General features: G+C 39.8%; 1 protein-coding gene across 3 annotated transcripts in view; it reads right to left on the bottom strand.

The window, feature by feature from the left end:
- The window catches only part of RELN (reelin), a 495439-nt gene that overhangs the window by 210107 nt on the left and 257746 nt on the right, over positions 1 to 27586 (bottom strand). For all 3 annotated transcript variants that reach the window (XM_004739578.3, XM_004739579.3, XM_045089693.1), the window contains exons 9-10: positions 7166 to 7262; positions 3615 to 3855 (exon numbers count right to left, since the gene is read on the bottom strand). In XM_004739578.3, the coding sequence (XP_004739635.2) occupies positions 3615 to 3855; positions 7166 to 7262 (338 nt within the window). The remainder of the gene's footprint in view (positions 1 to 3614; positions 3856 to 7165; positions 7263 to 27586) is intronic.

The following is a 27586-nucleotide window of genomic DNA, read 5'->3' as shown; positions in this document are numbered from 1 at the left end:
AAAAAACAAGAATCTTTTAACCTAAGTCAGAGAATGATGGGGAAGAAAATGGGCAGATAACAAATGGATGTTGGGAAGAAACACAGGACACACAGAAACATACCAGTTTCTATTGACGACCTCTAAGAGTAAAGCCATATGGCGAATTGGAATCAAGATCAAGTCAGATTCCTCTATGTGAGTCTCTGGCTCTCCCATGAGTGAGAGGGATATTTTGGACACGTTACTCGACACCTCAATGTCTGCTTTCCACATCTGTAAAATGGGGCTAATATAACACCTGCTTTATAGGCTTATAAAGACAGAATTTTTAAAACAAGATAAAATATATGAGATGATATATATGAAATCCTGTATCTGTGTGTGTCTGTGTCTGTGTGTACGCAAGCGTGCTCCCAGAACAGTGAGCCCTCAGTAAAAAGTAGCCCTTATTACTTAGACTAAGAATATTCTGTCTCTGCTTGGACATTTTTTTCTGCAACTAAGCTCTGTTTTGTAATTAAGCATACTTTCTCAATTGCTGTTAGGCTCACTTGTTGATTTAGTTAGGATGTAAACATCTTGGAGACTTTTACTGAATACAGAAAAGGTATTATGTAGGTAGAACAAGCAAACAGACAATAACCCTAAAAACTAAAAGCCCCCAATAAAACAATGTTTAAAACATGCCCTGTGTCTAACAGGAACATGGAGATGCACTTATGCTTTTTAATTGGTTGTATTTAGTTTTTGTTTCCGATGCCATCAAGTAAAGGAGAAATATTTAATAAAGGGGTTGCATACAGTTTAAATAAACAATTTTTATTGCTAGAATTCCAAATCACTTGGCAAAAGCAACTTTTTCATGCTCAGATATTTGAACCAGAAGGCAAGAGGGCAGTCAGGCAAAGGAGGTGAAATGATAATTCTTAGATTATGTTATAAAATTTTACACAAAGTCTTAAAAAGAATTTTCAAAAGAAACATCAGAGAAAAACTTCTACCTGATAGCCAGTCAAAGAGCGCGATAGATATCATTACTACAATGGTTTTGTCCACAGGTCACCAGGCAAGTCTCGAACGTATGATTGGTAAGTTTGGGAGTAAGATCATGGACCACAAAGCAAAACTATCAACCCACACAAAGTTGTAATTTAATTGAATATCACTGCTGGAGTAAAACCACATTTCATGCATTTTTAACAGGGATAGTACTAAAGTACAATCCATTAAGAAACTGAATGGCTAATTAGATTAGTGTAACAGCTTGTAAAACAAGGCATAAAAATTGCATTTATAGAGTAAAGGGTACTGAGTCCGAATGATAAATGAGAATCCTGGGAAAAGGATGTGAATCCCAGGCCCTGAGGTCCCCTTGTGTTTCCTGGGTTTTTGTGTTTTCTTGCCAATGTTGACAACATCAACAGAAATCCTTCTTCATCAAGCGGTAGTGAGATAGGATGTGGGATATCCTTACAAAGGTTCTTTCCTACACCCATATGAAAGGAATCCATGGACTCTCTTTCAAGGGACCACTAGGAATATGGACAAATTTCCATAAGGTTTACCGGGTGTTCCGAATAAGGATGATGCCTGTTCCTAATGCTAGGCAACCGGTGTGATTTCATTGACTTCAAATAAATTGTCTGGCACTTGATTTGTTAAACAAGAAGTGACTGTGTCAGGGGAGTTCCTGTGTTGATGGGTTCTAAATAATTTGGAATCATTTTTCTAGAATTTGAAAGCATTATTAAAAGGAGGTGAGCAGGGGCGCCTGGGTGGCTCAGTGGGTTAAAGCATCTGCCTTTGGCTCAGGTCATGATCCCAGGGTTCTGGGATTGAACTCCGCGCACCGGGCTCTCTGTTCGGCGGGGAGCCTGCTTCCTCCTCTCTCTCTGCCTGCCTCTCTGCCTACTTGTGATCTCTGTCTGTCAACTAAATAATTTTTTCTAAAAATCTTTAAAAAAAAAAAAGGTGAACATGAATGTTTATGTTCTACTTGCTGCTACTCCTGTAAGCTCACTTCCTTCAAGCAGCAGATTGTACCACTGAGTTGCATTTTTAAAAGTTCTCTAAGCTGTATCTGCACTTTAATTTCATATATTGGAAACTCAAGAAGGTCCAGCTGAGGGTCTAATGGCATTCTTTATTTGCCTAGGCACAGTTTCTTCTTCTACACTCTCTGGGGAGGCAAGCCCATGACTTCAATGTTCATTCAAAAGGCTGGTAATTGCCAAATTGCCTCTGAGTCCCTGATTTCTTTATCTAACCTCCCACCAAATACTTCTTTTTGACTGTCCCCAGGATTATCAAGATCAACATAGCCACAAGCTCTGGTGGAGCACAGTTAATAATACCATATTGCATCTTTGAAAGTTGTTAACAGATCCCGAAGTTCTCATCACAAGAAGAAAATTTTGTACACAAGGGAGGTGATGGATATTAACAAAACTTATTGGGATGATCATTTCACAATATAAGTAAATATTAAAGCATTACATGTCACATCTGAAGCTAACATACTATTATCCATCAAGTGTATCTCCATTAAAGAAAAGATCAACATGTCCAGAGTGAATTCATCAACTTCTGTGAACCTGCATCTCCTTCTGTCTCTTGTTTCCATGAATGGCAGTGCCGTCCACCCAGCTGCCCAAACCTTGTGCTCACCACCTGCTACATGCTCATCATCTCAGGAAGTCTTGAATCTTTTCTACTCCCTCTCTTAAAAATCTCTGAAGTCCATCCACATTCTCCCCTAAGTCTGGCAAACAGGGTCTCCCACTGGATTTCTGTTACCAGCCTCCTATGTGGTTCCTCCACCTGCACTTTCTCCCTTCCATCACATCTGCTGTCATTAAACATATATTTAAAAAGTCAAATCCGATGGTCAGACATACTTGGAGCAAGTCAGCGACTCCCTTTAAGATAAAATTCAAACTCTACAGCAGCTTGCAAGATCTTCAAAGTTTGTCACTGGCCATATCTCCAGACTCAACTATCACAAGTCTCAACTCAAAATCTGTCAGACAAAAGTGAACACTGAATGTTGTCTAAGACCTGGCTTGTGCTCTTGCCATCCAGGCCTTATGTATATGATTTCTGATTCTAGAAACACTATTCCTCCAATCTGGCCAACTTCGAATTACCTTTTGGTCTCTGCCTAGATTCTCCATCTGGAGCACCTTCCTAATCCCTTGAGACTGGATCTGGTATTGAATATTGTACTTCCAGAGCTCTAAACGTACCCAGCAAATCATAGAAACTGTGCTGTTTTGTATTTGCATAATGACACGTCTAACTACCCCCCACGAAGCTGACAACCATGTGAAGGGAAGAAACACATCTGCCTTTTTGTGGTTACGTTCCCTAGGTTCAGCCGAGGACACGGCACAATGGGTCCTCAAAGATACTTACTAAATGGGTGAATAAGTGAATTTTTTTTGGACCAATGACTCCCAATCCTTAAAAGAGAAGGTAGCATAAATAAGAATATTACCTATTCCTTTATTAGTAGATTTGTTACCTTTGTAACAAATTATAAAACTATTAGTAGAATAGTTACCTTTGTCTGATCTCATTGATGAAGCTTTAGGTTTTAAAGGGAAGGAGAAGAAACAAAAAAGAGCTCAAACCTTAACGGTAGCTCCTGGAAAAAAAAGCCAGTTGCCCGTGTCTACTGGATCAAGACTGTCTTCTAAAATGACTTGTCTGTGAGCTGAGTTGATGATCAAGATGTTATCTAAGGCCCAGCAGGCTTCATACACTTCGCCTACATGGAGACTTTCCTGCTTCCACTGGAACTGGATGTTCTCCCCTTTGGCGTCTTCAGGAAGGTAGAGGATATGGATGATGGTGCTGACATTGGAAGGGGCTCTGGAACATATGGTGAGATGGGAATTGGTGCCATATAATGAAGAGCCACATAACAAATGAACAATAAAGGTCAACAGTATCCATTTTTTCTTTCTTGTAGATCAATTTTGTTTTTTAATTAAGATCATAGTTTCATTAGCCTAACATGGTAGGTATTGCAAATTAAATATTCATACTCCCATAGCCCTTAAATCTTTTGGTATATGCTGATGATTAAGATGGTCCTACTAAGTGATGACAGTTTAAACATTAAACATCTTCAAGAGATCTTCTTTTAACACAAAGCAGACACCTAGTATATTCAAGTAAGCCAGTAAAGGAAAAATGGAAGAGAAAATGTCACATACTTCATGGCACCTGCAAAAAATCAAAGTGTCTCCAGCACAGTTTTTTGCATGTGGTAGACACTCAATCACAAAAAACCAATCAAATAATCTCACAGTTGATTTTATTTTATGTTATTTTTCCCATGTATCACATTTATTGATTTCTACTTTAATCTCATTATGGTCAAAGATATACTTTGGTGATTACAATTCTTCCAAACTCTTAATGTTATCCTTTATCTCACTGAATGCTCCAACTGCCCTGAAAAGAATTTGTATTTCTGCTGTGGTTGAGTAGAGTGTCTACAAATGTTAACTGACTCAACTGACTGTTCAATTTTTAAAAACATTTTTGATTATTGTTTTGTCTACTTGTTTTTTTAATAAAAATTATTTTTATTAACAGATAATGTATTATTTGTCCCAGGGGTACAGGTCTGTGAATCATCAGACTTACACACGTCATAGCACTTACCATGGCACATACCCTGCCCAATGTCCGTAACCCAACCACCCTCTCCATACTCCCCTCCCACTGGCAACCTTCAGTTTGTTTTGTGAGATTAAGAGTCTCTTATGATTTGTCTCCCTCCCTCCTGATCCTATCCTTTATTTTTTAAATCAGCATATAATGTATTATTTGTTTCAGGGGCACAGGTTTGTGATTCATCAGTCTTATACACTTCACAGCACTCACCATAGCACATACCCTCCCCAATGTCCATCACCCAGACACCCTATCCCTCCCACCCCCTCTACTCCAGCAACCCTGTTTGTTTCCTGAGATTAAGAATCTCTTATGGTTTGTCTCCCTCTCTGGTCAGTTGATTTTATTTGATGCTAAAAAGAAAAATAAACATACAAAAACTATAAAATTATCTTCTTAATCTTGATTCGTTCCTTGAAATTTTGTATCTATGAGAGACCACTGTATGCTGTTTCATAATCAGTGTTTAATAATAGTTATTTTATTTCTAATAAACAGGTACATTTTTGTTTTGTCTACATCAGTGTGAGATTTGCTATGAAAATTAAACATGCTATATAATTCTTTACAACCTGATGCAGCAGATCAATCTTTTAAAGCTTGATATAATTTAACATGATTTTTATAGTATGTCTGTTAGAATCTAGGCCCTTCTGCTATATGATAGAGTATTTTTATTAAATATCTTATTCTACCAAAGTAGAAACCTGCTATACTAAAAATGATTGCATAGCCAAGATTAAAAGTGGTACTAAAATGCAAACTAGTAGTACCCTGGGCTTACTATAAATCAGTTTTGAAAGGACCACAGAAAAGACATATTTTTCACTCACCGATGAAGCATATATATATCCAAAGAATTGTCAGTGTAGGTTATAGATGGTGTACCTTACCTTTGGGGGTAATCAATTTCCTTTTCTTTTAAAATATTTCACAATGACTATGTTTTTAGGTTCAAAAAAGAATTCAAACCAATGAAAATAATGTATTTTAGTTTTAGGAAGTGACTGAAAATATGTTCACTCTGATCATGACTGGTAAGGAGCATTAACGAGCATGAGAGTTTAGAGGATGGTTTAAAATTGAAAGTCTCATTTAGTGAAAAACCCAATGGAGTCAGCTGAATGTGATCTTGATATGTTGTAATTTAATATGTATGTTGACTATATGTTATATCAAAAATATGTAGCTGTTTTCCGTAAGAAATGTCTACTATAATTTACCTAAACTATGATACATAGCTATTGGACAGAGAAAAAAGAAGGTATGGATAAAATTTTCAATATGCTGCCTTGTTTACAGCCATTTATAAAAATAAGTATCTAATATGAATGCTTTTTTATAATAACTACTAGAAATTAGGAAGAATAGCAAAATGCTATTATAAAATTGACAGAGCAGGTAAGAGCTCAGCTTGTACCCAGTCCTTACGGATTATACGGCATCCTGTCTCGCAGAGAGTATTAAAATCCATGAGGTAGAGTCACTTTTCTGTTTCTGGTTGGAGTAGATTTTGGACATGTGACAGTTTTAAAAATCTGAAATATGTCTGGAAACTTTGGGCAGATTTGTTTAGCTTTAAAGACTAAGAACCTAATATTGACTCTTCTTCCCTAAATAAATCACAATTCTTTTAATAGGGAAATACAGTAAGGAAATTAGCATGCCAAGAAAGAAAACCGTACAAAACTGTTGGAAAAGGTTCTTCTTGAGTCATACAAATTTAAGAACCAAACCAAGCAGATTTAATTACCTTATAAAAGTCCAAGGCAGGTTTTTTTCCTTTAAATATCTTACCAGGCCTGAAATTAAGCATCCATTTGGAATTGTTTTATGATTTAAACTCTGTAGAAGGAGTAAATGTCTTTTTTTTTTTTTGCCAATTTAGCCACATTTTTTCAACTTGAGTGAGATTCTTCTTTAAGCATTCTACTTCATTCCTTTACTGAGGGATTTTTTTTTTTTTTTAATAAAGAAAATGTAACAAAATGACTACAAGTTGCATCACAATTATGATAATAGAATTTTAGAACCTGCCTTTGGGAGGTTGGAAGGGAAATGACAGAGCTAAAGATGAGATGCAAAAGCCCCAGGGCTATGAACTCATTACCATCTCAGGCTGGAAGGAATTTATGTGGTATTCTTGTATATTCCTAGGCCTCTGAGCCAGCCCATAGCCAGGCCACCTGGAGACTGGACTGATGTTATTTTGTGGAGCATTCCATCCCGAAAGTCATTCTCCCAAGGGTGCTTTTACCAAAAATGGTTTGTTATAGCTACTACTAATCGTGGGAGGTTCTGAATGGAAAATGACACTTTTAACAATACTTCTTCAAAGTGGGCAGAGGGTAATGTGTGCAAGCAAGTAATTCAGCATAATTAACAACCATGATCCTTCTGATCGTGAAGAATAAAATCAGTGGTAGAATGAAGGCAAACAGGGAAGTAGAAATCCACTTAGGTCAGGATTCATGAAACTACCTGAAATATAACAAACCTAATTCTCTCAAGCTGAATCCAGTCTGCGGTATTATTCTTGGCGTAGGACACAATGATGCCGGGGTCGGAATAACTAAAGCGACAGGAACCTGAGCCTGTAAAGAAAAATCACAATAAGTTTCAAATTTAAAAAACAGTGTAATTGCCTATTATCCGTCCTCATAAATGTGAAACAAAGTTTTGGGACCATTTAAATATTTTTTTTAACTGCTTCCCCATTCTTTCATCTAGCTGAAGTTTCTTTGGTTCTGCTTCGGTTATTGGTTCTGAGAAATACTATTAGATAAATAACTTTAGGAATCCGGAAAAAGGCAAGAAAGCTGTAGATTTCTTGAGCGTCATACACAACTCAACTAAGTCATAAAATAAACACTGAGTTCTATGCCGAGAAATAACTACATATTCTAGAATGATTAATAATGCCATTACGGTTCTTGCAAGTTAATATTAATTAAAAGCAATCGTATTAAATGGTATAGAAGTCATTAAATTGAACGAGGACTAAAAACACTCTACTTCTGTGTGTGTGTTATTCAAACGATTAGACAGCATGTGAGAAACTAAGATACTGTAAAGGAAATTCAAGTACCAAATGAATGAGAACTGTATATTATTATTCTACTATAGCCCAACATCAAAGATTTAAAAGAAAGACATTACATCGTGAACATTTGGTGATTATTTCTCTCTGATTTTCCATATAGAAAATATGACCAAAGAAAGTTTTAAAACACTGACAAGGATTTTTTTTTTCTACATGTTCAATGAATTCATAAAATAAAACATAGCATGACTATCATTTCAAAGATCTTCTCAGAATACCCCAAACAGCCATGAAACATATGCCAGAAGTAACTGAATAGCAGTTTTTTTTTTCATACTATCTTAAAAACAAATGAACCAACAGAATAAGAAATAGTGCAATTTATGTTTAACTTTCACCCATCTGCTAGAGGAGCCTCGGTTTCAGCAAATGGCATCTGTTGACGGCTTTTACATTTGTAGTTCTCAGGAGTTCCAAGCTTTAATAGACTCATTTATTTTATTTCAGTGGGGTTTAGTACAACAACAGTCAGTCTGCAATCGCCAGAGCTGGCAGTGCGCTCAGAGGCCAAAAGGCAGCTTTCCCAGACTTATTCTCAGCCAAAATGTGGGCGCAAAAAGTACAAAAGAAAGGGTACTCGAAGGACAGGTCTCCAACAACCCTACGCTCAAACACAAACCCACCTTAGGACATTCTGATCATTGCTAAATTTTACCTCCCATAAGTAGCTGCTTAAAATACCTATCAGGCTGCAAGGCAGGAATTGGAAGGGGCCAGGATTATGCGGGACCCACTACAACACAAACAACAGTAAGGACTGGCAGACAATCTGTTTATTTCAAAACAAAGTTCAAATCAGCCCCAAGAATTTCAATGGCATGTGTGTGCCTCCTTCATGTTGTGTACACCCCAAGCTCTCAAAAGCAAATGTATAAGGTGAATCCTTGAAAAAAGAACAGGCAGAACAAACATTGATCAAAAATGTTCCTTATAGAATTCAATTACTTGCAGACTGCTTTCAAATTATGGGAGAAAGACGGCTGACAAACATCAGAATAAATGTGTGTCCAAATCTGACCATGATGACAACATGACTTCTCTCCTATCTCCTTATGGTTCCATCTCAATGTTGGGAAATTCAGTTTATTATGCACCCGAAAAACACAAGGGCACCTGGCAGGGGACTCGATTTTCCTCAGCCACTTAGCCATTAAATGCTTGCATATCTAAAATATTAATATCTATATGAATCCCGCTTCTCCTCAATATAGTCAGCAGACCCTCATTAGCTTGGGCCAGGGCTCTGTAAGAGTGATTAGTTAGCCTCTCTGTCTCCAGCCTCAGAGCCCCCCTCTCTGGCCACATTGCTGCCAGTGCTCTCCCTACAAGCAAATTGCATCATGTTATCACCCCCTAGACTCCTTCAACAATCACTCAGTACTTTCAGAGAAAACTTCACTTGCACCCACAGTGGGACGAAGATACACAGTTCCTAGAGACCAGAGGTGTACCCTGCAAACAGAACTAGCCCAGGGTCATTGTAAAAGATTTCCATGTGCAAAGATGGTCAAAGAGGGGAAAGGGACTCCGACACAGGGATGGACAACCGGATACCAGGACCGCGGTGTGGGCTAGGAGGGGACAGTCCTGGAGGAAGTACCCCCACGAGTCAGCTTTGGCTATCTGCCTCACTCTGAGGCCACCCCCACCAAACTCCCATTCCAAATGGCACCAGTCCAATAGTAAATGATTCCCCACTCCCACTCTAAAGGTAGTTGTTCCGATTGTATTGGGTACAATTTTTCTTCACAGAAACCCTTCTGCGATTGCAACCCCACTGTCCCCCAGACTTCAGCCAGCAGAACAAGATCTTCCTTGCCCAGACTGACAATGGTTCCTTGAGTCTGTGTGGGATGAGGGGACGAAATCAGATATTCAGTGTCCGTGTGCCCAGGTGGCTAATGCCTGCTCCTGAATTCCCTGCCCCCCTTCGCTGTGGTGAGGAGCTGTCACAGACCTCAAAGCACCCTTTACACAGTAAGGAGCCAGTGATAACCAGGTGCCACCTGCCCCAGGTACCTCCCCCCTCTTCCTCTTAAACCAAAGACCTTTAATTGCCAACACTGGAATTCAAAACCAGGAAGACAGACCCAAATGTCAAACACAAAGTGTCTTCTTCTTGCAGATCCATTTTCTCCCCTCCAGATCCCTTCTGATGTCATCCTCTACTCTAAAGTAGCAAATTTGCAAGGATGGAAAGAACTGCAGAAGGAGGGAAGAGAATTCAGGTTCATGGTTCTAAAATTACAGTCTGATAGCCACTAACGTAACTGGTCAAAAAAATTCAAACGCCTCCTTTGGTTCATGATGGGCAATGAAGGAAATAAAGTCCACTTTATTTCATTTCAGCCCATGGCAAGGGTCCAAGTAACCTCCAAAGTGATTAAGGGCTCCTCAAGCTTTGTATTCATAAATAAAGTCAGTGAAATTTTAGGATTTGTGGAGGATCCCAATCCAGCAGTCTAAGAAATCTGGCTCTCCTGTAGAGCTACACATAAAATGTTACTGAAATACCTCGAGTGTTAGGGAGGACAGGACGTTTTGTGTTACAAGCACTTCATTAATATTGTTTTCAGTTGGTCTTGGTTGTCAGCTCTTGATTTAAAATGGACAAATAAATTGATAAACTATAAAGATAAGCCTACAGTTATTTACAGCAACTGTCATTGACATTATTATTAGTTATTTAGTGAACCCCACAGTATACAATGATGGATATTTTTACTAAAAATATTTCTAGTCTATTATTGTCCTATAGTTTCTCCTACGGATTAAGAAATACGTGCATTGCAATATAAACATGAGCCACCTTTACCCCTGCGCTAAAGAAGATATCTGCATAATGCCCTACGACTACTTTGCAACAGAATTAATGATGTCCTAAATTTGTGCTACTGAGTTTGTACTATTTTAAAGACTTGCTTTGCATTATCAAGCTCATATAAAAATACTGGATTGTTTTTTAAATTTTTCTTAATTTTATCTTATTTTTTTTCAGTGTTCCAAGATTCATTGTTTATGTACCACACCAAGTGCCCCATGCAATACCTTAATACCCACTACCAGGCTTATCCATCCTACCATCCCCCGCCCCTCCAAAACCCTCAGTTTGTTTCTCAGAGTCCACAGTCTGTCATGGTTTTTCTCCCCCTCTGATTTCCCCCAATTCACTTCTCTGCTCCATCTCCCAATGTCTTCTGTTATTCCTTATGCTCCACAAGTCAGTGAAACCATATGATAATTGACTCTCTCTGCTTGACTTATTTCACTCAGCATAATCTCTTCCAGTCCCATCTATGTTGATGCAAAAGTTGGGTATTCATCCTTTCTGATGGAGACATAATACTCCATTGTATATATGGACCACATCTTCTTTATCTATTCATCTGTTGAAGGGCATCTTGGTTCTTTCCTCAGTTTGGCGACTATGGCCATTGCTGCTATGAACACTGGGGTAAAGATGGCCCTTCTTTTCACTACATCAGTATCTTTGGGGGTAAATACCCTGTAGTGCAATTGCAGGGTCATAGGGTAGCTCTATTTTTAATTCCTTAAGGAATCTCCACACTGTTTTCCAAAGTGGCTGTACCAACTTGCATTCCCACCAACAATGTAAGAGGGTTCCCCTTTCTCCACATCCTCTCCAACACATGTTGTTTACTATCTTGTTAATTTTGGCCATTCTAACTGGTGTAAGGTGGTATCTCAATGTGGTTTTGATTTGAGTCTCCCCGATGGCTAATGATGATGAACATTTTTTCATGTGTCTGTTAGTCATTTGTATGTCTTCTTTGGAGAAGTGTGAGAATTTCAGACCAATATCCCTGATGAATATGGATGCCAAGATTCTCAACAAGATCCTCGCTAACAGGATCCAACCGTACATTAAAAAGATTATCCACCATGACCAGGTAAAATTTATCCCTGGGATGCAAGCATGGTTCAACATTCGCAAATCAATCAATGTGATAGAACAAATCAGAAAGAGAAGAGAGAAGAACCACGTGGTCCTCTCAATTGATGCAGAAAATGCATTTGACAAGATACAGCATCCGTTCCCGATTAAAATAATTCAAAGTATAGAGATAGAGGGAACATTCCTCAACTTCATAAAATCTATCTATGAAAAACCCACATTGATATCATCCTCAATAGGGAAAAGCTGACAGCCTTCCCTTTGAGATCAGGAACACAACAAAGGATGTCCACTCTCGCCACTGTTGTTCATTTTAATGTACAATCATAAGTCTGAATTCATTCTTACTAGGTTAAGAATGCAATACACATAATTAAGAAAAACACAAACACAGACATGAATGACCTCATCTCTGTGTCCACATGATAACTGGTATCATGTTCTCCATCCATCAGACCAGTGTTTTCTGCTTGCTTCCTGTTGTAGCGGTTGAAATGTTTCCATTCTAAGCAACGCGAACTTCCTCCTATGGTCTAGATCCCACCTCCTCCTGCTCCTTAAAATTTCCCCTTTCTTTTTCCTGAATCATCCATGAGCTTCCCAGATCATTCCTGTCATCATACAAACATGTCAGAAACATACAAAGCATCACCCATCTTTAAAACAAAAACTACTTTCTTGATGTCACTCTCTTTCTTCTCCTTCTCATTCTATTTTTGTTCGCCTGTACTGCAAAGCTCCTCAAAGGGTTATCCAGTGATTGCTGACACATCTTCACATCCTATTTTCTTCTTGCAAGCCCCTGCCCCTCGCCCCCTCCACACAGGCTCCTGCTCTCAAACGCTACCATGAAACTCATTGGGGTGGGGCGGGGGAGGTCCATGTTGCCCAATTAACAGATCCCAGATTCAAGAGATTTGTCACAGTCGATCTCTACCTTTCTCCCCTTGACTTCCCTCACCTTCTCAATTTCCTCCCCATTTACTGGCTGCTGATTCTCAGTCTCCTTCATGTCCCATTTCCTTCTTGATCTCAAACTGTTTTCACGCCTTTCTCTTCTCTTACCTACAACGCCTCCTTTGATGAGCCTTCCACTTTCAAGGCTTTAAATAATATCTACAACAGATAATACTCAAGATTATGCCTCCCATGATGTTCACATTTATAGATCGAAACTGCAGTTTTCATCCCTAATGAATATCTCAAACCCACTCTGTCAAAATTGGAAGTATTGGTTTTCTGCTTCCCCAATGGCCATGATTCTTTTCATTTCAAATGAAACCACCCCACACACTCAAACAAATGAACAAAAAAAAATCTAGGAGTCATCACTGGTTACCCCCTTTGCCTCAAGTCCCATTTCAGCCCACCAGACTCTGCTGGGAATTCTGCCCCCCCCAATACTATTCAGTTTATATCCCTCTTGACTGCTACTGCCTGTCAAGTCATGAGCACATCTTGGTGATTTTCTTGTTCCCCCTTTTGTCCTCCTGCCATCCATCATCCTCACACCAATCAGGGAGGGGTCTTTTAAAATGTTTTAACAACCGTACTGTTTCTTGCTTAAAACTGTCTCAAGGCTTCTCAGCACCCTAGGAACAAAAGGGTGAGCCCCTCATCTTGATATATAAAGTTCTTCATGATCTGCTATACCAATGATGCTTGGTACACAGTAGGAGCTCAATAAATTCTCATCTTAGACCATCCCTTGTACCACTCTTCCTCTCATTTATTATGTTCCAGCCATAAAGTGCTCTGGACTTTCTTTCTCTTCCCGTGGAGAACATTCCATCATCCCAGGGCCTCTTCAGTCCTTTTCTCTGCGTGAGAGTACACTTATGATGTCAACTTCCTTACACCCTATTCTTTCATATCTTTCCCCATAGAGTCTCTCCTGCCCGGGTCCCTCTTCTCCCTCAGGTATTCTGTGCAAATGTCACCTCCTCAAAGAAGTCTTCCATGAGCACCCAATCTAGATTAGTCTATCCCAATCACCAACCATTCTCCATCCTATTACTCAGCTTTGTATTATTCATAGTAACCTCAGGATTTAAATTTATTGTGTTTATTTAATCATTTACTTGCTCATTGTCCATATCCTATTAGGGTGCAACTCCATCAGAGTAGGAACTGCGTCGGTCTTGCCCATTACTTATGTCCCCAGTACCCACAATGATGCTTGGTATATAGCAGGAGCTCAAAAAACTAAGGCTAGATCAACAGTAAGTTTGCTGTAATTTATTTACTTCAAATTCTCCACTTCTTCATTTTTTACTAAGGTATGTTTCTACTAAAAACTAGGTTTTTACCCGACTGGGTGGCTCAGTCGGTTAAGCAATTTGCCTTCAGCTCAGGTCATGATCTCAGGGTCCTGGGATTGAGTCCCGCATCAGGCTCCCTGCTCAGCGGGAAGCCTGCTTCTCCATCTCCCTCTGCCTGCCGCTCCTCCCCCTGGTGCTCTCTCTCTGTCCTATAAATAAACAAAATCTTAAAAAATAAAAAAAGGAACTACGACAGCAGATGACACTTAAGGACTTTTGACTTGCCTTCAAGAGTCAAAGTGAAAAGACACTTAACAGCTATCCTTTAGGATACTGGGATGCTCATTTCCTCACCACAGATGAACTCTGGTACTGTTGTTTAGTCACCTGGGTAATAATTCCCCCAAATTAATTAGAAGATGCCCTAAGAGGACTTTACTGGTTCCATAATCCAGTCTGCTTTCAGAATAAAAATATCAGAGACAAATTACATGAATAATTATGGTTCATTTTTGTCAGCCAGATAAAGTAATATGAAGAATAATGATAATGAGATGATTTATTTTGCTTATTAGTAAGGCCTTATTATAACGGCACAGCCTAATTGAAAATAAGCCATTTGCAAAGTCATACAAGGCAGTCATAAGCCATGTAGAGTATCACCCCCAAGGCACAAGTTCTGACCTCTCCATCAGGAATTGGTTTCTATTGCATGAAAAATTTTCTCAAATGTAGTTACCTTCTTGATTGTGACATTATCTTGTCTCTTTAAGCTGATTTATTTCATTTCATTTCTATTGGAATATTTGAATACATTAACACATTGTTTTATTTTAGTTTTTGTTTAGAGAGAGAGTGTGTGGTAGGGGAGGGACAGAGGGAGAGAGAGAATCTTAAGTAGGCTCCACGCCCAGTGTGGAGCCCAATGCTGGGCTTCATTCTACAGTCACCCTAATACACTGTTCTAAGGGGGAAAACCCACCTTTACATTTAAGAACAAACTTAATACAATTGTAACCTTACAGAAAAATGTTACTTTTCTACAGTTTATTTATTTAAGCAATTGCTACGCCCAGCATGGGGCTTTAATTCACAAGCCCAACATCAAGAGTCTCACGCCCATCTGACTGAGCCAGCCAGGTGCACTGAGAAATGTTACTCTTAATTGTACTATTATAGATTAATGAGAGAATCTGTGATGAAAGGTGCATGTTAATGGGTCAGATAGCTTTAAAAAAAAAACAAAAACATTTATTTATTAGTTTTAGAGAGAAAGAGCAAGTATGTGGAGGGAAGGGCAGAGGGAGAGAGAATCCTAAAGCAGACACCCTGTGGAGCATGGAGCCCAATGAGGGGCTGGACCTCACAACCCTGCGATCATGACCTGAGCTGAAACCAAGAGTCGGCCTCCCAACCAAGGAGCCACCCAGGCACCCCCGTGTCATATAGATTTAAACATAGCTTATTTAATTTGTCTCATATGAGGGAAGTCTACATGATAGTAAAATCAGTGTTTGTTAGCATTACTGATAGTTCTATGTAATTTCTTACTTTACTTTTTTAGAGTGAAATATCTTCTGATACAAGTTATCTTTCAGAAAGGAAAGTCTGCATGGGGAGACTTGGTGGAGGATACATGGTAGAGGAGGTGGGGTGCCAAGTTATGATCTGGGTTTGGACACTTCTTAGCTACATGACCTTGGAGATGTCATTTAACTATTCTGTGCCCAGTTTCCATGTTTGTGAAACGTAAATAATAATAGCAATCTCTTCTTAAAACTAATGTGAAGATTAAGGAGTTAACACATGAAACATGCCTAGGAAATGGTTCTTGGCCCACACTATTTAACAGATTTCAGCTATGATTCGGTATTATTTTGTTTCACTTAACGAATTCATTTATCCTAGAAAAGGAACACATTTCTGTCCATACTTGTTCTTAGGCTAAATATTAAATTGAATTATTGCTTATCGAAGAAATTATAGTGCATTTTTCCTATGGCTTCTTATATTTTGGTGCTATTTCTAGGCTCTTCAATAGAAATGCTATAAATTCAAGAAATAAATAAAATCTGAGACTAAAATGAATAAACTACTTGTTTGTTGGCATTACTGGTAAAGTATTCATGGGGAAGAGAAGAGACTACCTGATAAGAAAAAGAGGGTGCTTTGGGAGAAGGATAGCAAGACAAATTGGTAGAAGCAGATCCATTTCATAAGATCCATATAATTGCTGGAGTGGAGTTGAAAATTTGATTTTACAGTCCTAGCATCCAAACACAACTGAAAATCTGATGATAAAGAAAATAAGTTCTAATAACTCAAGAGAACAATAATGGTTGTTATGAACAGGTAAGTACCACTATGTACATGCCTCCTTTACAAGGAAGGAAACAGAGGCAAAGAGAAGTTAAGAAATGTACTAGGGGAGTTATTGGGATTCAGAATTAGAAAGACCAGAACCACACTTTTGATCCCTTCACTGTAACTGCTTCTGGTGAACAAATGCACCCTTAAAAAAATTTATATATATATATATATATATATATATTTTTTTTCATGTGTCACAACAGGTTGGGACAGGTTTCTGTCCTGTGACTTCTACTCTGGCTTATGACTTGAGACCATAATGGCCAGTTCTTGGTACAGAGAAGAAAATCTAAAAGACTGAACCACTGCTAGCCTAAATATCCTGCCAGTCACCAACTCTGCTTTCAGGTTTTACAACAGGAGTTGAGTGAAATTGCACCCAGAAGAAATGACACATTGGGGAGCCTGGGGGGCTCAGTCAGTTGAACATCCAACTCTTGATTTCAGCTCAGGTCATGATCTCTGGGTCGTGAGGTCAAGGCCTGCATCAGGCTCCATCCTCAGCATGGAGTATGTTTGAGATTCACTCTTTCCCTCTCCCTCTGCTCCTCCCCAGCAAGTGTGTGCTCTCTTTCTCAAGTAAATAGATAAATAAATAAATAAATCTTTAAAAAAGAAAGAAAAAAAGGAAGGAAGAAAGAAGCATGTTTACTTGGGTATCACATTCTTTGCAGGTGCCCTGAAGATCCCTCTCCTTCCCTTGTCCCACAGCCAGCCACCCAAACCTCTGGACCCCTCTCCTGAATATTTATTAAATTGCTACTTTTCCTTTACCTTCACCACTACCTCCTTAGATCAGCTCTCACCCCCAGACTAATGTGATAACCTCATGCCTGGGTTTCCAGAACAAACACAAAGGTTGACCTTCCTCCAAAGAGTTCCATTGTTGTTTGCTTTTAAATCTATAGAAAGGGGGTGCCTGGGTGGCTCAGTGGGTTAAAGCCTCTGCCTTTGGCTCAGGTCCTGATCTCAGGTTCCTGGGATTGAGCCCCGCATCAGGTTCTCTGCTCAGCAGGGATCCTGCTTCCTCCTCTCTCTCTGCCTGCCTCTCTGCCTACTTGTGATCTGTCTGTCAAATAAATAAGTAAAATCTTTAAAAAAAAATCTATAGAAAGGCATTTCGAAGAGATTTCTTTTAGAAGTTTTGCATTCCAAAAAAAGCAATATCTGAACATTTCCCAATTTAGACTATTTTAATTATGTGAAAAGCATTCACCTGATATAATACTGCAATCAGGATTAAATTTAAGATACCAGATAATCCACATTTGTATTCTAAATAACAAATTCCATAATAACTTGTAAATCTGTTTCTAAAATAATCACTTACCATGAAGAAACCATTAATATTTACAAGTATTAAATAGCATCTATTACTGTAAAAGTAAAAGAATTTTAAAAAATGGCAAAGCCTATTACTCTATGGCGGCTTCCTTTCACTGTCTGATCCATGAATCATCTTCCTCAATTTAAAGTTATGATTGAAATTGGTATCAACTTCTACCCTGGTTATATTTACATAGAATACTACCCATAGTATAATTTAGAAAAAAAGAGACAAGTAAATTTCCACTTTTGTTATATGGAGCCAGGCCAAGATGATTACTCTATCAATCAAGCATTTAATCAATGAGTCGATCAATTATCACAAGTAGTTCCCATGTCAGAGGTACATGTGAACTCAAAAGCCTAGTTAGCTTTCTTGTGATGAAGTCCCATTTCTCTTGACTTTGGCTGTCATTCAGTCATTGCTTTGAGCAACCTTTGCTACCTAAGAAGCAAAATATCGTTTAGTGCTCACATTTACATAAGGCTCTTGTGGTGCCACAATGGCACTCTGTGTGGCTCTGACATTGGCTGGTCCTTCGACCAAGCTAACTCTCTTACACAATTTGGGCTTCTGCTCAGTGGTTATGCCCTTGGGAGCCTTCTCCCAGTCACTCCAATAAAGTGCTACCCCTCACTTGCTGGCCCTGATGTGTTTTCTTCATCGCATTTATTACTCGCTGACATATTCATTCCTCCGATGGTTGCCTCCCCCCCATCACAATGCCGGCTCAACCCGGGAAAACATTTTGTCTTGCAAATCCCATCTCCCCACATCGCGCTCTGCACTGACCATGGAGCCTGCTTAAGATTTTCTCTCTGCCTCTGCCCCTCCTCCCCCTTCCTCTCCACCACTACTCTCTCTCTCTCTCAAATAAATAAATACAATCTTAAAAAACAAAAAAAGGAAAAGTGCATAAAATAAATCTAGGAATCAGTAAAACTCTAGGAATAAAGTCTTTTGGAAATACAATGATACCATTATCAACTTTAAAAAAAATGTTATTTAAATAATTTTTTCTTCCTCTTCCATTGTTATTTACTTATTAAAAATCTTATTAAAGTATAATTAACATACAGTGTTACACTAGTTTTAGGTGTATAATGCGATGACTCAACAATTCTGTACCTTACTTGGTGCTCCTCCTGGGAAGTATAGTTTTATTGCCTCTTGTACACTTCTCAGCAGATTAAGGAGATGGGGTTCACTTATAGCCTCGATCCACCAACACAGACACTGCACTTTTTATTTATTTATTTTAGAGAGAGGGAAATAGAGAGAGAGTACAAGCAGGGGGAGGGGCAGAGGGAGAGAAAGGGAATCTCAAGCAGTCTCCCTGCTGAGTGCAGAGCCTGATGACATGGGCTCAGTCTCATGACCCTAAGATCATGACTGGAGCTGGAATCAGCATTGGACAGTTGACCAACTGAGCCACCCGGGGGCCCTGAGACTGACACTCTTACAGGAGTCTCTCTGGCTCCTAAAGTTTTTAACTCTTTTAGTTTTTAACTAAAATAGACATCACAAGCTTATGTTCAGACACAATGTTTTTCTTAATTAACTCCTACTTTGTTCTTGTCACACAGTCCCAGGATTTAGGACCACAGGGGAAAGGCACTTAAGAGTCATGAAGATGAACACTTTCACTTGAAAAACTAGTTGCCAGAGGTCTGGCAGCCCTTAGCACTTGCCCAAGGTTATGTGGCAAGGTCAACTGGCAAAGAAGGACCAGGGGGCCTGACTCCCAATCCAGTGCTCTATTCCCTTCCCTGTTTATTCCAACAGCCAAAGTTGTCTATCAATAAACACGAGCCTTAGAGACACGGAAATATATGGTATAATAACTGTAAAGAATACATGATTTAGAATATCTACACTTAAAAAGTACTATATTGCATTAATGATTTGGATTAATAATTTATTGGGAATCAGAACACTAGCTGCAGCAGTATGTAGAAATCTCCATGGGCCTTACACGTAACTTCTGAGATAAGCAAAACAATAGAATGTTAAGGGGAGGTGGCACTTGCAGTTGAGGCAACTTGCAGAAAGGTGTGAAAGAAGAATGGAAATGACATACGTTTATCAGAGTGTAAACATACAGTCATCGATACAACTAAATAAACATAATGCTCAATTCTAACATGTTGGTGTAGACACCACTGGATTTACTATGAAGCTCCAAATTCAGGATCCCGATCCTGTTTGTGAGCAACTCCCAAGGCTCTGGAAGGATCTCTAGCAATGTGTTCACATGACTGTGTTTTATAGTATTTGCTAGTTTTTTTTTTTTTTAAGATTTTATTTATTTATTTGACAGAGAGAGATCACAAGTAGGCAGAGAGGCAGGCAGAGAGAGAGGAGGAAGCAGGCTCCCTGCTGAGCAGAGAGCCCGATGTGGAACTCAATCCCAGGACCCTGAGATCATGACCTGAGCCGAAGGCAGCGGCTAACCCACTGAGCCACCCAGGCGCCCCAGTATTTGCTACTTCTTAAATACTTAAATTTAGTTAACATATAATATATTATCGGTTTCAGAGGTATAGATCTATGACTCAGCAGTCTTACATAGTACCCAGTGCTCATTACATCACATGTCCTCTAATGTCCCTTACACAGTTACCCCATCCCTCCAGCTACTGATATTTTTTTTAAGATTTTATTATTTATTTGAAAGACAGCCAGCAAGAGAGCAAAAGCAGGGGGATGGGAAGAGGGAGAAGCAGATTCCCAGCCAAGCAGAGAGTCCCAAGTGGGGCTCGATCCCAGGACCCCGGGATCATGACCTGAGCCGAAGGCAGTTGCTTAACTGACTGAAACACCCTGGTGCCCCCGTATTTGCTACTGGTTAAGACCAGCATCTCCCTCTGCCTATTCCCTCACCATATTCCCCTCATGCTGGATAGTGTTGGAGCAGCCATAGCTGCTTTTGAGATTTAGCTAAGGAGAGGCTGAGTTTGAAAATGGGTTATCTTGATTTAGTGTGATATGGTTATGTAGTTATGCAGGTCACTTCTATTTCATAGTATAGTCATTCTCAGCATAGAAAGAACTTCCAGGGTGCAACTGGGTGTCTCAGTCAGTTAAGCATCTGCCTTCGGTTCAGGTCATGATCCTGGGGTCCTGGGATCGAGTCCTGCATTAGGCTTGTTGCTCAGCAGGAAGTCTGTTTCTCCCTCTCCTACTGTTTCTCCCCTCACTTGTGTGCACTCTCTCTCTCTCTCTCTCTCAAATAAATACATAAAGTCTTAAAAAAAAAAAGAGAGAGCTTTCAGGTACACTCCTGCTGTCCACTGGGCTGATGTACCTGGCATCAAGGACAATGGTGACAAACTGTTTACTGAGTGATGCCAATTCAAGAATAATTAAGCCTACTGACTCCAAGAAAAGTTAAGAAGCCCCGAAATCTTACAGTTCATACCTGAAAGAAGTAAGATAAGGATTTTTCAATCTGATGATGATCCTACACATTTAAAGGACATTATCAAAAAGGAGTTGTGAAGGGAAAATGTTAAAATTACCCCCCAAAACCAAAAACAAGGCAAAACCCCTCTGACCCACCAAGCTAGAAGCAGAATTATCGTTCTATTCCTTCTATAGAAAATATTATAAAATTGTCATGGGAAGAGGTGATTGGAGAATATTCAGCCAAAAATTCCAAGGAAAAAAGTGTTATAGAGCATTTCGGTCAGTTAATAAAGATACTACGCTATATTTGCAGATTTGTGATTTGGGGGTATTGTTAGCTTCTAAAAATGTATTGTGATTTCTTTTTTCATTCTAAATAAATACATTTGCACCTAATTTTAAATGTGTGACTGTGTATGCTTTTCCTCAAAGAGATCCTTGCCCTTCCCCCCAATTCTATAAGCTTCCAATATGGACTCATAAAACCTGAACCCTGTTCAAGAGCACACACTTCATGCACCTTCCTGCCTTTCATAAATGTCTTAAATCACAGGTCCGAAAGCACTAGATCAGTCTAGATTGCATAGGACATATTCCACGTTGTTTAGCATACCACATTGAAGCAATAAATAAATGTATTTCATGCAGGACAGCATTGAAAAAGCCAATGGCAAGTTATCATTTCTTCTCTGTTACTTAAGGCAGATTTGGCCCAATGCAAACATTCTTAAAAGGAAATGATCTTGCATTAGGATTGATGAAGTGACTTCTAAACAATTGTTTTCTTACCCTAGACCCAGGCCACTCTCTTTTGGCCCCTGCCAAAGCTGAACCTGAATGCAATGTACATTGACCTTCTTGAACCTCAGGGGCTCAGCAGAAGTCCCAGAGAACCTGGACCTTCTGGGTCTCGCTCACCCGGAATGCTGCTGAGCAGTGCTGACTGAGAAGACCTCCCAGCGCTGTCAGAGTTTATAAGCCAGGAAGGCACGAACACACAAGCGGGTAGCAGTTATGTGCCAGTGCACGAAGCCCCTAGGAAGCACTTGGAAAACCTGTGCCCTTCGCACTAGTCCATTAAGCACAAAACACGTGTATGGTGATTGCAAATGTCTCCTAGAGCCGGGAAGTTTCCCAGACTCACAGAGGAACTTCCCCCTCTCTCCCCGTCTCTCCTGGGTAGTGAAGCCAAAAATTGCTTAATTTGGTATAAAATCAAGGCCACTTAAAAAAAAAAAACAGAAATATTAGTAATTTCTTCTGTTAAGAATTTAAGACTTCCTTCCTTCCTCAGACTCATAGCCATGCAGGCCCATAATCCCTTGCGGGAAGATGAATTTCAGGATCCAAATTACTTACATAATTAATGTATGGATTTCACAAAGGCAATGTGGTGCATAGAACCACAAGTTCGGCAGCAACCCCAGCAAAGTCTAGGGCAACGCTCGGCAATCACATTAGTATTTCTGCAGTGAAATGCAGGAAGATCTCACAAGTAATATGTAGAAATGAAGATTATGAGTAGCTTTAAATTATTTCAAGTCAGGATTTGCTGACAGACGAATCCAGGTCACGTTAGCTTTGCCATCATGTATTTTTTTTTTTTTTAAAATAGGCTTATGGTGTTTTTTTTTTCCTGAGGTTTTTTGTTTGTTTGTTTTTTTGGTAATACGGAATTACAGATCAGGGACAGTGAGCCTGTATCTCCAGGAGCTCTATTTCCTTTTACTCTTATTGTAGAAAGATAAATCATACGGTTTTAGTCTCTCAACGCCCAAGTCATTTTATTTTTATTTGGTTATGCCCTTCTCCAAAAAGCCCCGGACTTTTCAAAGTAAATCAGAACAGAAACAATAAGAAAGAGCTACTGTCCTCTCGGGAGGCCCTTGTCTCTTTCCTCAAAGCTCTGCCTGAAAAACAAAGCTGCCTTTTAAAAAGCGTCGCAGAGAGCCACGGAAGAAGGCGAGAATTGATCTCGCGGAATTTATGGAAGGGGAAAAGCACCGCCAGAAATCATGTCTTTGGAGAGCATAGCGGGGGGCCATAAATACTGAACCCTTGAGGACTACTTGGACAGAACCCTGCTGAGGGTCCTTGCGGCTCACATGCTGCCGCTGACATCGCTCAAAACTCAGACCTCAGAGACAAACAGGGCTCCGGGAAGCTGCACGTAAACCAGGGCATTTGATAGAGAAAGATCATAAAATTAGGAAATGGATGCAGTCGGGCTTCTTAGAACTCCCTGCTAGGACCAGTGTAAATCTTGACAGGTGCAACGCATCTTCTCATCTTTTCAAGGGAGGGGAATGGAAGACAGGACCATTAACTTGAGGTTGGGGGGTTGGAAAGAGGAGCGATGCACGGGGAACTTTCAGAAGAACCTTTAGGAAGCTAGACATCATCCCTCCTATGGGGTAGGACACGTTACTCAGGCCAGGGCATTCAAGAAAGGGACTTGCCTCATTCTGCATTGTGAAAAATGGGAGGAAGCACATGGAAATGTTGGTAAAACAGGCAGTTCTGGCAGTTATCCGCCCTAGTCTTGCTAAGAATCATTTTTGAGGACAGGACTACTCACTGAGGAGAAAATAACCTCGCTGTACCCAAAAGCATCAAGGAACACAGTAAAGGCTTATTTGCTACTTTGCAATGCATCTGCTTCAAAATAATCCTGCCATAGGCTGAACCATAGAACATTATTATGCAGGTGATCAACATTTCTATAGTTTTACAAACTTCTGTTCAAATATTTTGCTGGAGGCAGTGGCACATGTTAATTTCCAGAAAGAACAGTAATGTAGAACAATGATTACGTTACGTTTAGGTTTTTAGTTCCTTTGTTACTAAGCCTGCCAGAGAAATCCTAAGGGTACTAGCCCATGGCATCAAAATAATCTCCTATAAATAGAACGACATCTTGATAATAAGTATAAAAGTACTACCTGATGAACAGTACTTAAAATGATGACTCCCACTTTTAAGCATAAAAGGCTCTCATTTCCAGGATAACTGATTTAATGTTTCTTTTTTTTTTTTTTTTTTTTTTAAAGATTTTATTTATTTATCAGAGAGAGGGGGGGAGCAGAGAGCAAGCACAGGCAGGCAGAATGGCAGGCGGAGGTAGAGGGAGAAGCAGGCTCCCTGCCGAGCAAGGAGCCCGATATGGGACTCGATCCCAGGACGCTGGGATCATGACCTGAGCCGAAGGCAGCGGCTTAACCAACTGAGCCACCCAGGCGTCCCTGATTTAATGTTTCTTAGCTTTCATGTTTGTTTTATTCCTCTCCTAGTACAAAAACCTCACCTTTATTAGCATTTATGTATTATGCATAATGTTTTCTTCAGTGGCATATCTACATACATCTGTTCCATTAGTTTGTAAATTTCATAAAAAATGTAATCATGTTTATCCTCCAGCAGTGAGCCAGCTTCTTGCCTTACACTCCTTGAAACCAATTGTTTTTGCTACTTCTTGGCTTCCTGCACACAGTTATCTGCGGAGCACATTGGAATGCAGAATTCAATGAAAAGGGAAGAAAAATCTACCCGCAAAGGTGAGAATTTGACCGGACGTGGACTGTTCCATGAATTCTCAGACCATGGGTGGAATACATGTGTGTGAAAAGGCTCGCAGGGAGTGTGAGCCAATAGTGTCCCCCGCTTCCCAGAGGCAGTCTGTGGGCTGCTTTCCCATGTCTGTGTCTACACAACCTTCAGGCTCTCAGAAAGCATGGGCCTGGTTCACCTGGCCTGTGTCTGTACAGCGACAGCAGCTCTTGCCTTGCTGAAGCTCAGGGGCTGTAGCCAAAGGGGTCACAGTCTGATTTGTGGATAAGAGGCAGGGAAGGGAAAAAAAAATGGTTACTGTATCAGATAATGCTTTGTGGCAGCCCCGGGAAGCTTCCTGGGGCTTTTGGGTCCCAAATGACAGGGATGGGAATTGTGACTGAAAGGAGCCCCCAGATATGATTTTAATTAAGAACAGGTCCATTCCACATGAGAGGAAATCCTCGAATAATGCTTGGATCTGTCAAGAGCAAATGAATTCAATTTTGGTAAAAATACGATGATTGAACTTAAGATAAATCATTATTTTATCAATGAAAGGGGTCTATTTAGAGAAATCATGTCCAAAATCTTTGATTGTCTCGAAAGATCAAGTAATCGACTGTTTGAATATGGAAATCTGGAGTTTATGTCTATACTTCTGTTTTGCCCACACAGACAAAAATACCCTTTGGGATGGAATTTAACACATTTTTAACTGAAGAAGCATATTTCAAGGACAGTGCTGTGAGAAGGACCATTATATGGAAGTGAAATTTCCTTTTCCAGCATCTACTACAGACAGATACTAAGGATTAAGAGAGGTCACATAAAGTAGAACGGTAAAGCTCCTCAAAAATATTCTGTACTAACATTAAAAACAGGTTTCCTTTAAACTCAAAAAACCTCTCTTATGGTATAGAAAATGAGCTGGGTTTTAAAAGCAACTTGCCTTCACCTTCTGTTTTATATTTGTTTATTAGAATAAGGCTACTGGCAATAATTTCTGTTTTGACTGACTTTATTAGTAAACAGGCTACTGGATCTACAAACCTTTCTTTCTGAATAAGTGTGACAGTCCATGATTTATTGTACTTAATATTTTGCCCCTTAGTCACTTCCTTGGCTGAAATCCCCAAACCTCATTAGGTGACTTCTTTCAGTTTTTGACAGATGGACAATGACCACAGGATATAAAATGAACAGCTGTCCTCCTCCCCTTTTGTACCTTTCTCCCTTTCAGCCCTCTCCCTATTCCCTCACTTCCAAAATATTTATATTTTTTCCTCTTGACCACCACTCCTATCATAAGGAAGAAAGAAACCAATTCTCTCCCAATTTATGGGATACCATGCTATTTCCCACTACCTTTGGCGGTCCACCCCCTTTGCACATTTCCTCCCAAGCCCACAGCTTAGAGCTTTCATCAGATCCTATGTTGGGAGAAACATAAGGAAGAGAAATGCAAAACGTGTCAGGCTTTGCCAGGTTCCCTGCCAAGCAGCCCTCCTTTTCCTAGGGCCAAGACCATACAATCTAGCTAGCCCTAGTGGGTCAGGTCTGGCTCATTTTCTGGGAGGACTGATCCCCACCTTAGGCAGCAGGTGTTAAGTACTGCCCCTCCCGTCCCCCAGAAATATGGAAACTCAGCATTACCACCCTGGCTGCAGTTCTGGCTTTGATCTTGATCTTCAGGTCTTAGAATGGCCTCTGCCTTGTCCTCCTGCGGGCTTCAGTCTCTCTGACCTTCATGGCAGTGTTTAGCCTCTGCAGCAGTACTACTCCAGAGTACTACTCCAGAGCAGTACTACTCTAGCAGTACTACTAGTAAGTACTCTTACTAGTCTCCCTCCCACATGATGAAGTCCTACCACTGGCCCTCTCTCTGTCTGGATTTTTCCAGCACACTGGAAGTGTAGTCTGCACCCCTCCTTGGCTTCTCATATATGGACATTTCCTCTCCACCCTCCATCTATTTGATAAATAAAGTCCTTGCAGGCTGGGCAGTGTCTTGGGTTTGGCTTCCTCCACAGTGGATGCCGACACATCACATTATATAGAGCATAAGTCTCAAAGATCCCCCTGAAAGAAGAATTCTTGATCAAGAGGTGTTTGACTTGACTGGTAAGAACATGAAAGTCGCTGGCTTGGATCCGGTTCTCATGTTGCCCCTGGATTTCATGCAGCGTGCTCCCTTGCCTCAGCAGTCAAGAGCGGGTATAGTTTTGAGCACCAGCGTGGAACGTCACTAAGTCTCTTTCCCAACCTATGAATGAGATCCCATACTGTCCACAGTTCCTTAGTTGTAGCTGTGTGCAAAATTCTGCCCTATAAAGCAAGAAGGATGCTTGTATGCTACTTAGCCCTCAAGGGCTTTAAACATTTAAGCTTTAAAGGGTGCAAGTGGATGTGCAGAACTGTGTATAAGTGGGTATAAATCAAAGCAGAGTGAAGTAGGTGTGATAATATAGAGAAGCAGGAATCAGAAATACCAGGCTAAGGCAATGAGCTGAGTTTTCATAGGAGGGACTGTTTAGTCTAGAGCAATGATCAGTTTCTTCTCATCTTATAGTTTACTGCTTATATCCCTTCTCCTAGAACAGCCCTCAATAAATTTTAGTACAAAGTATTTATGAATGAATTGCTGATATTTATTTTTTAGCCCTATTAAGCAGAGCGACAAAGAATTAAATATTTTAAAAGGAATTGTAAACTGTATTTTAATTCACATAATGATAATTACTTAGGTATTGGTTTTATTCAAGAATGCTTATAACTAATCTCAACAATCTCTGCCAGAACCTAATGTTTAAAAGTCTTTAACAATATTTGAGAATATTCCCTTTTATAGCTTAAAACAGGATTTAAGAATTTGGGATGAAGTGGAATTTGAAATATATAAAATAAAGTTTATTTAAACTGGTCATTTAAAATAGACATTCCCAGAAAAGGAATAGATCAAATCCAGGGTGAAGAAGCAGGATAAC

The sequence above is a fragment of the Mustela putorius genome, unplaced genomic scaffold (genome assembly GCF_011764305.1).
Source record: "Mustela putorius furo isolate JIRA1106 unplaced genomic scaffold, ASM1176430v1.1 tig00003845_pilon_pilon_pilon, whole genome shotgun sequence".
Lineage (NCBI taxonomy): Eukaryota > Metazoa > Chordata > Mammalia > Carnivora > Mustelidae > Mustela > Mustela putorius.
This window is presented reverse-complemented; position numbering and strand designations above follow the sequence as displayed.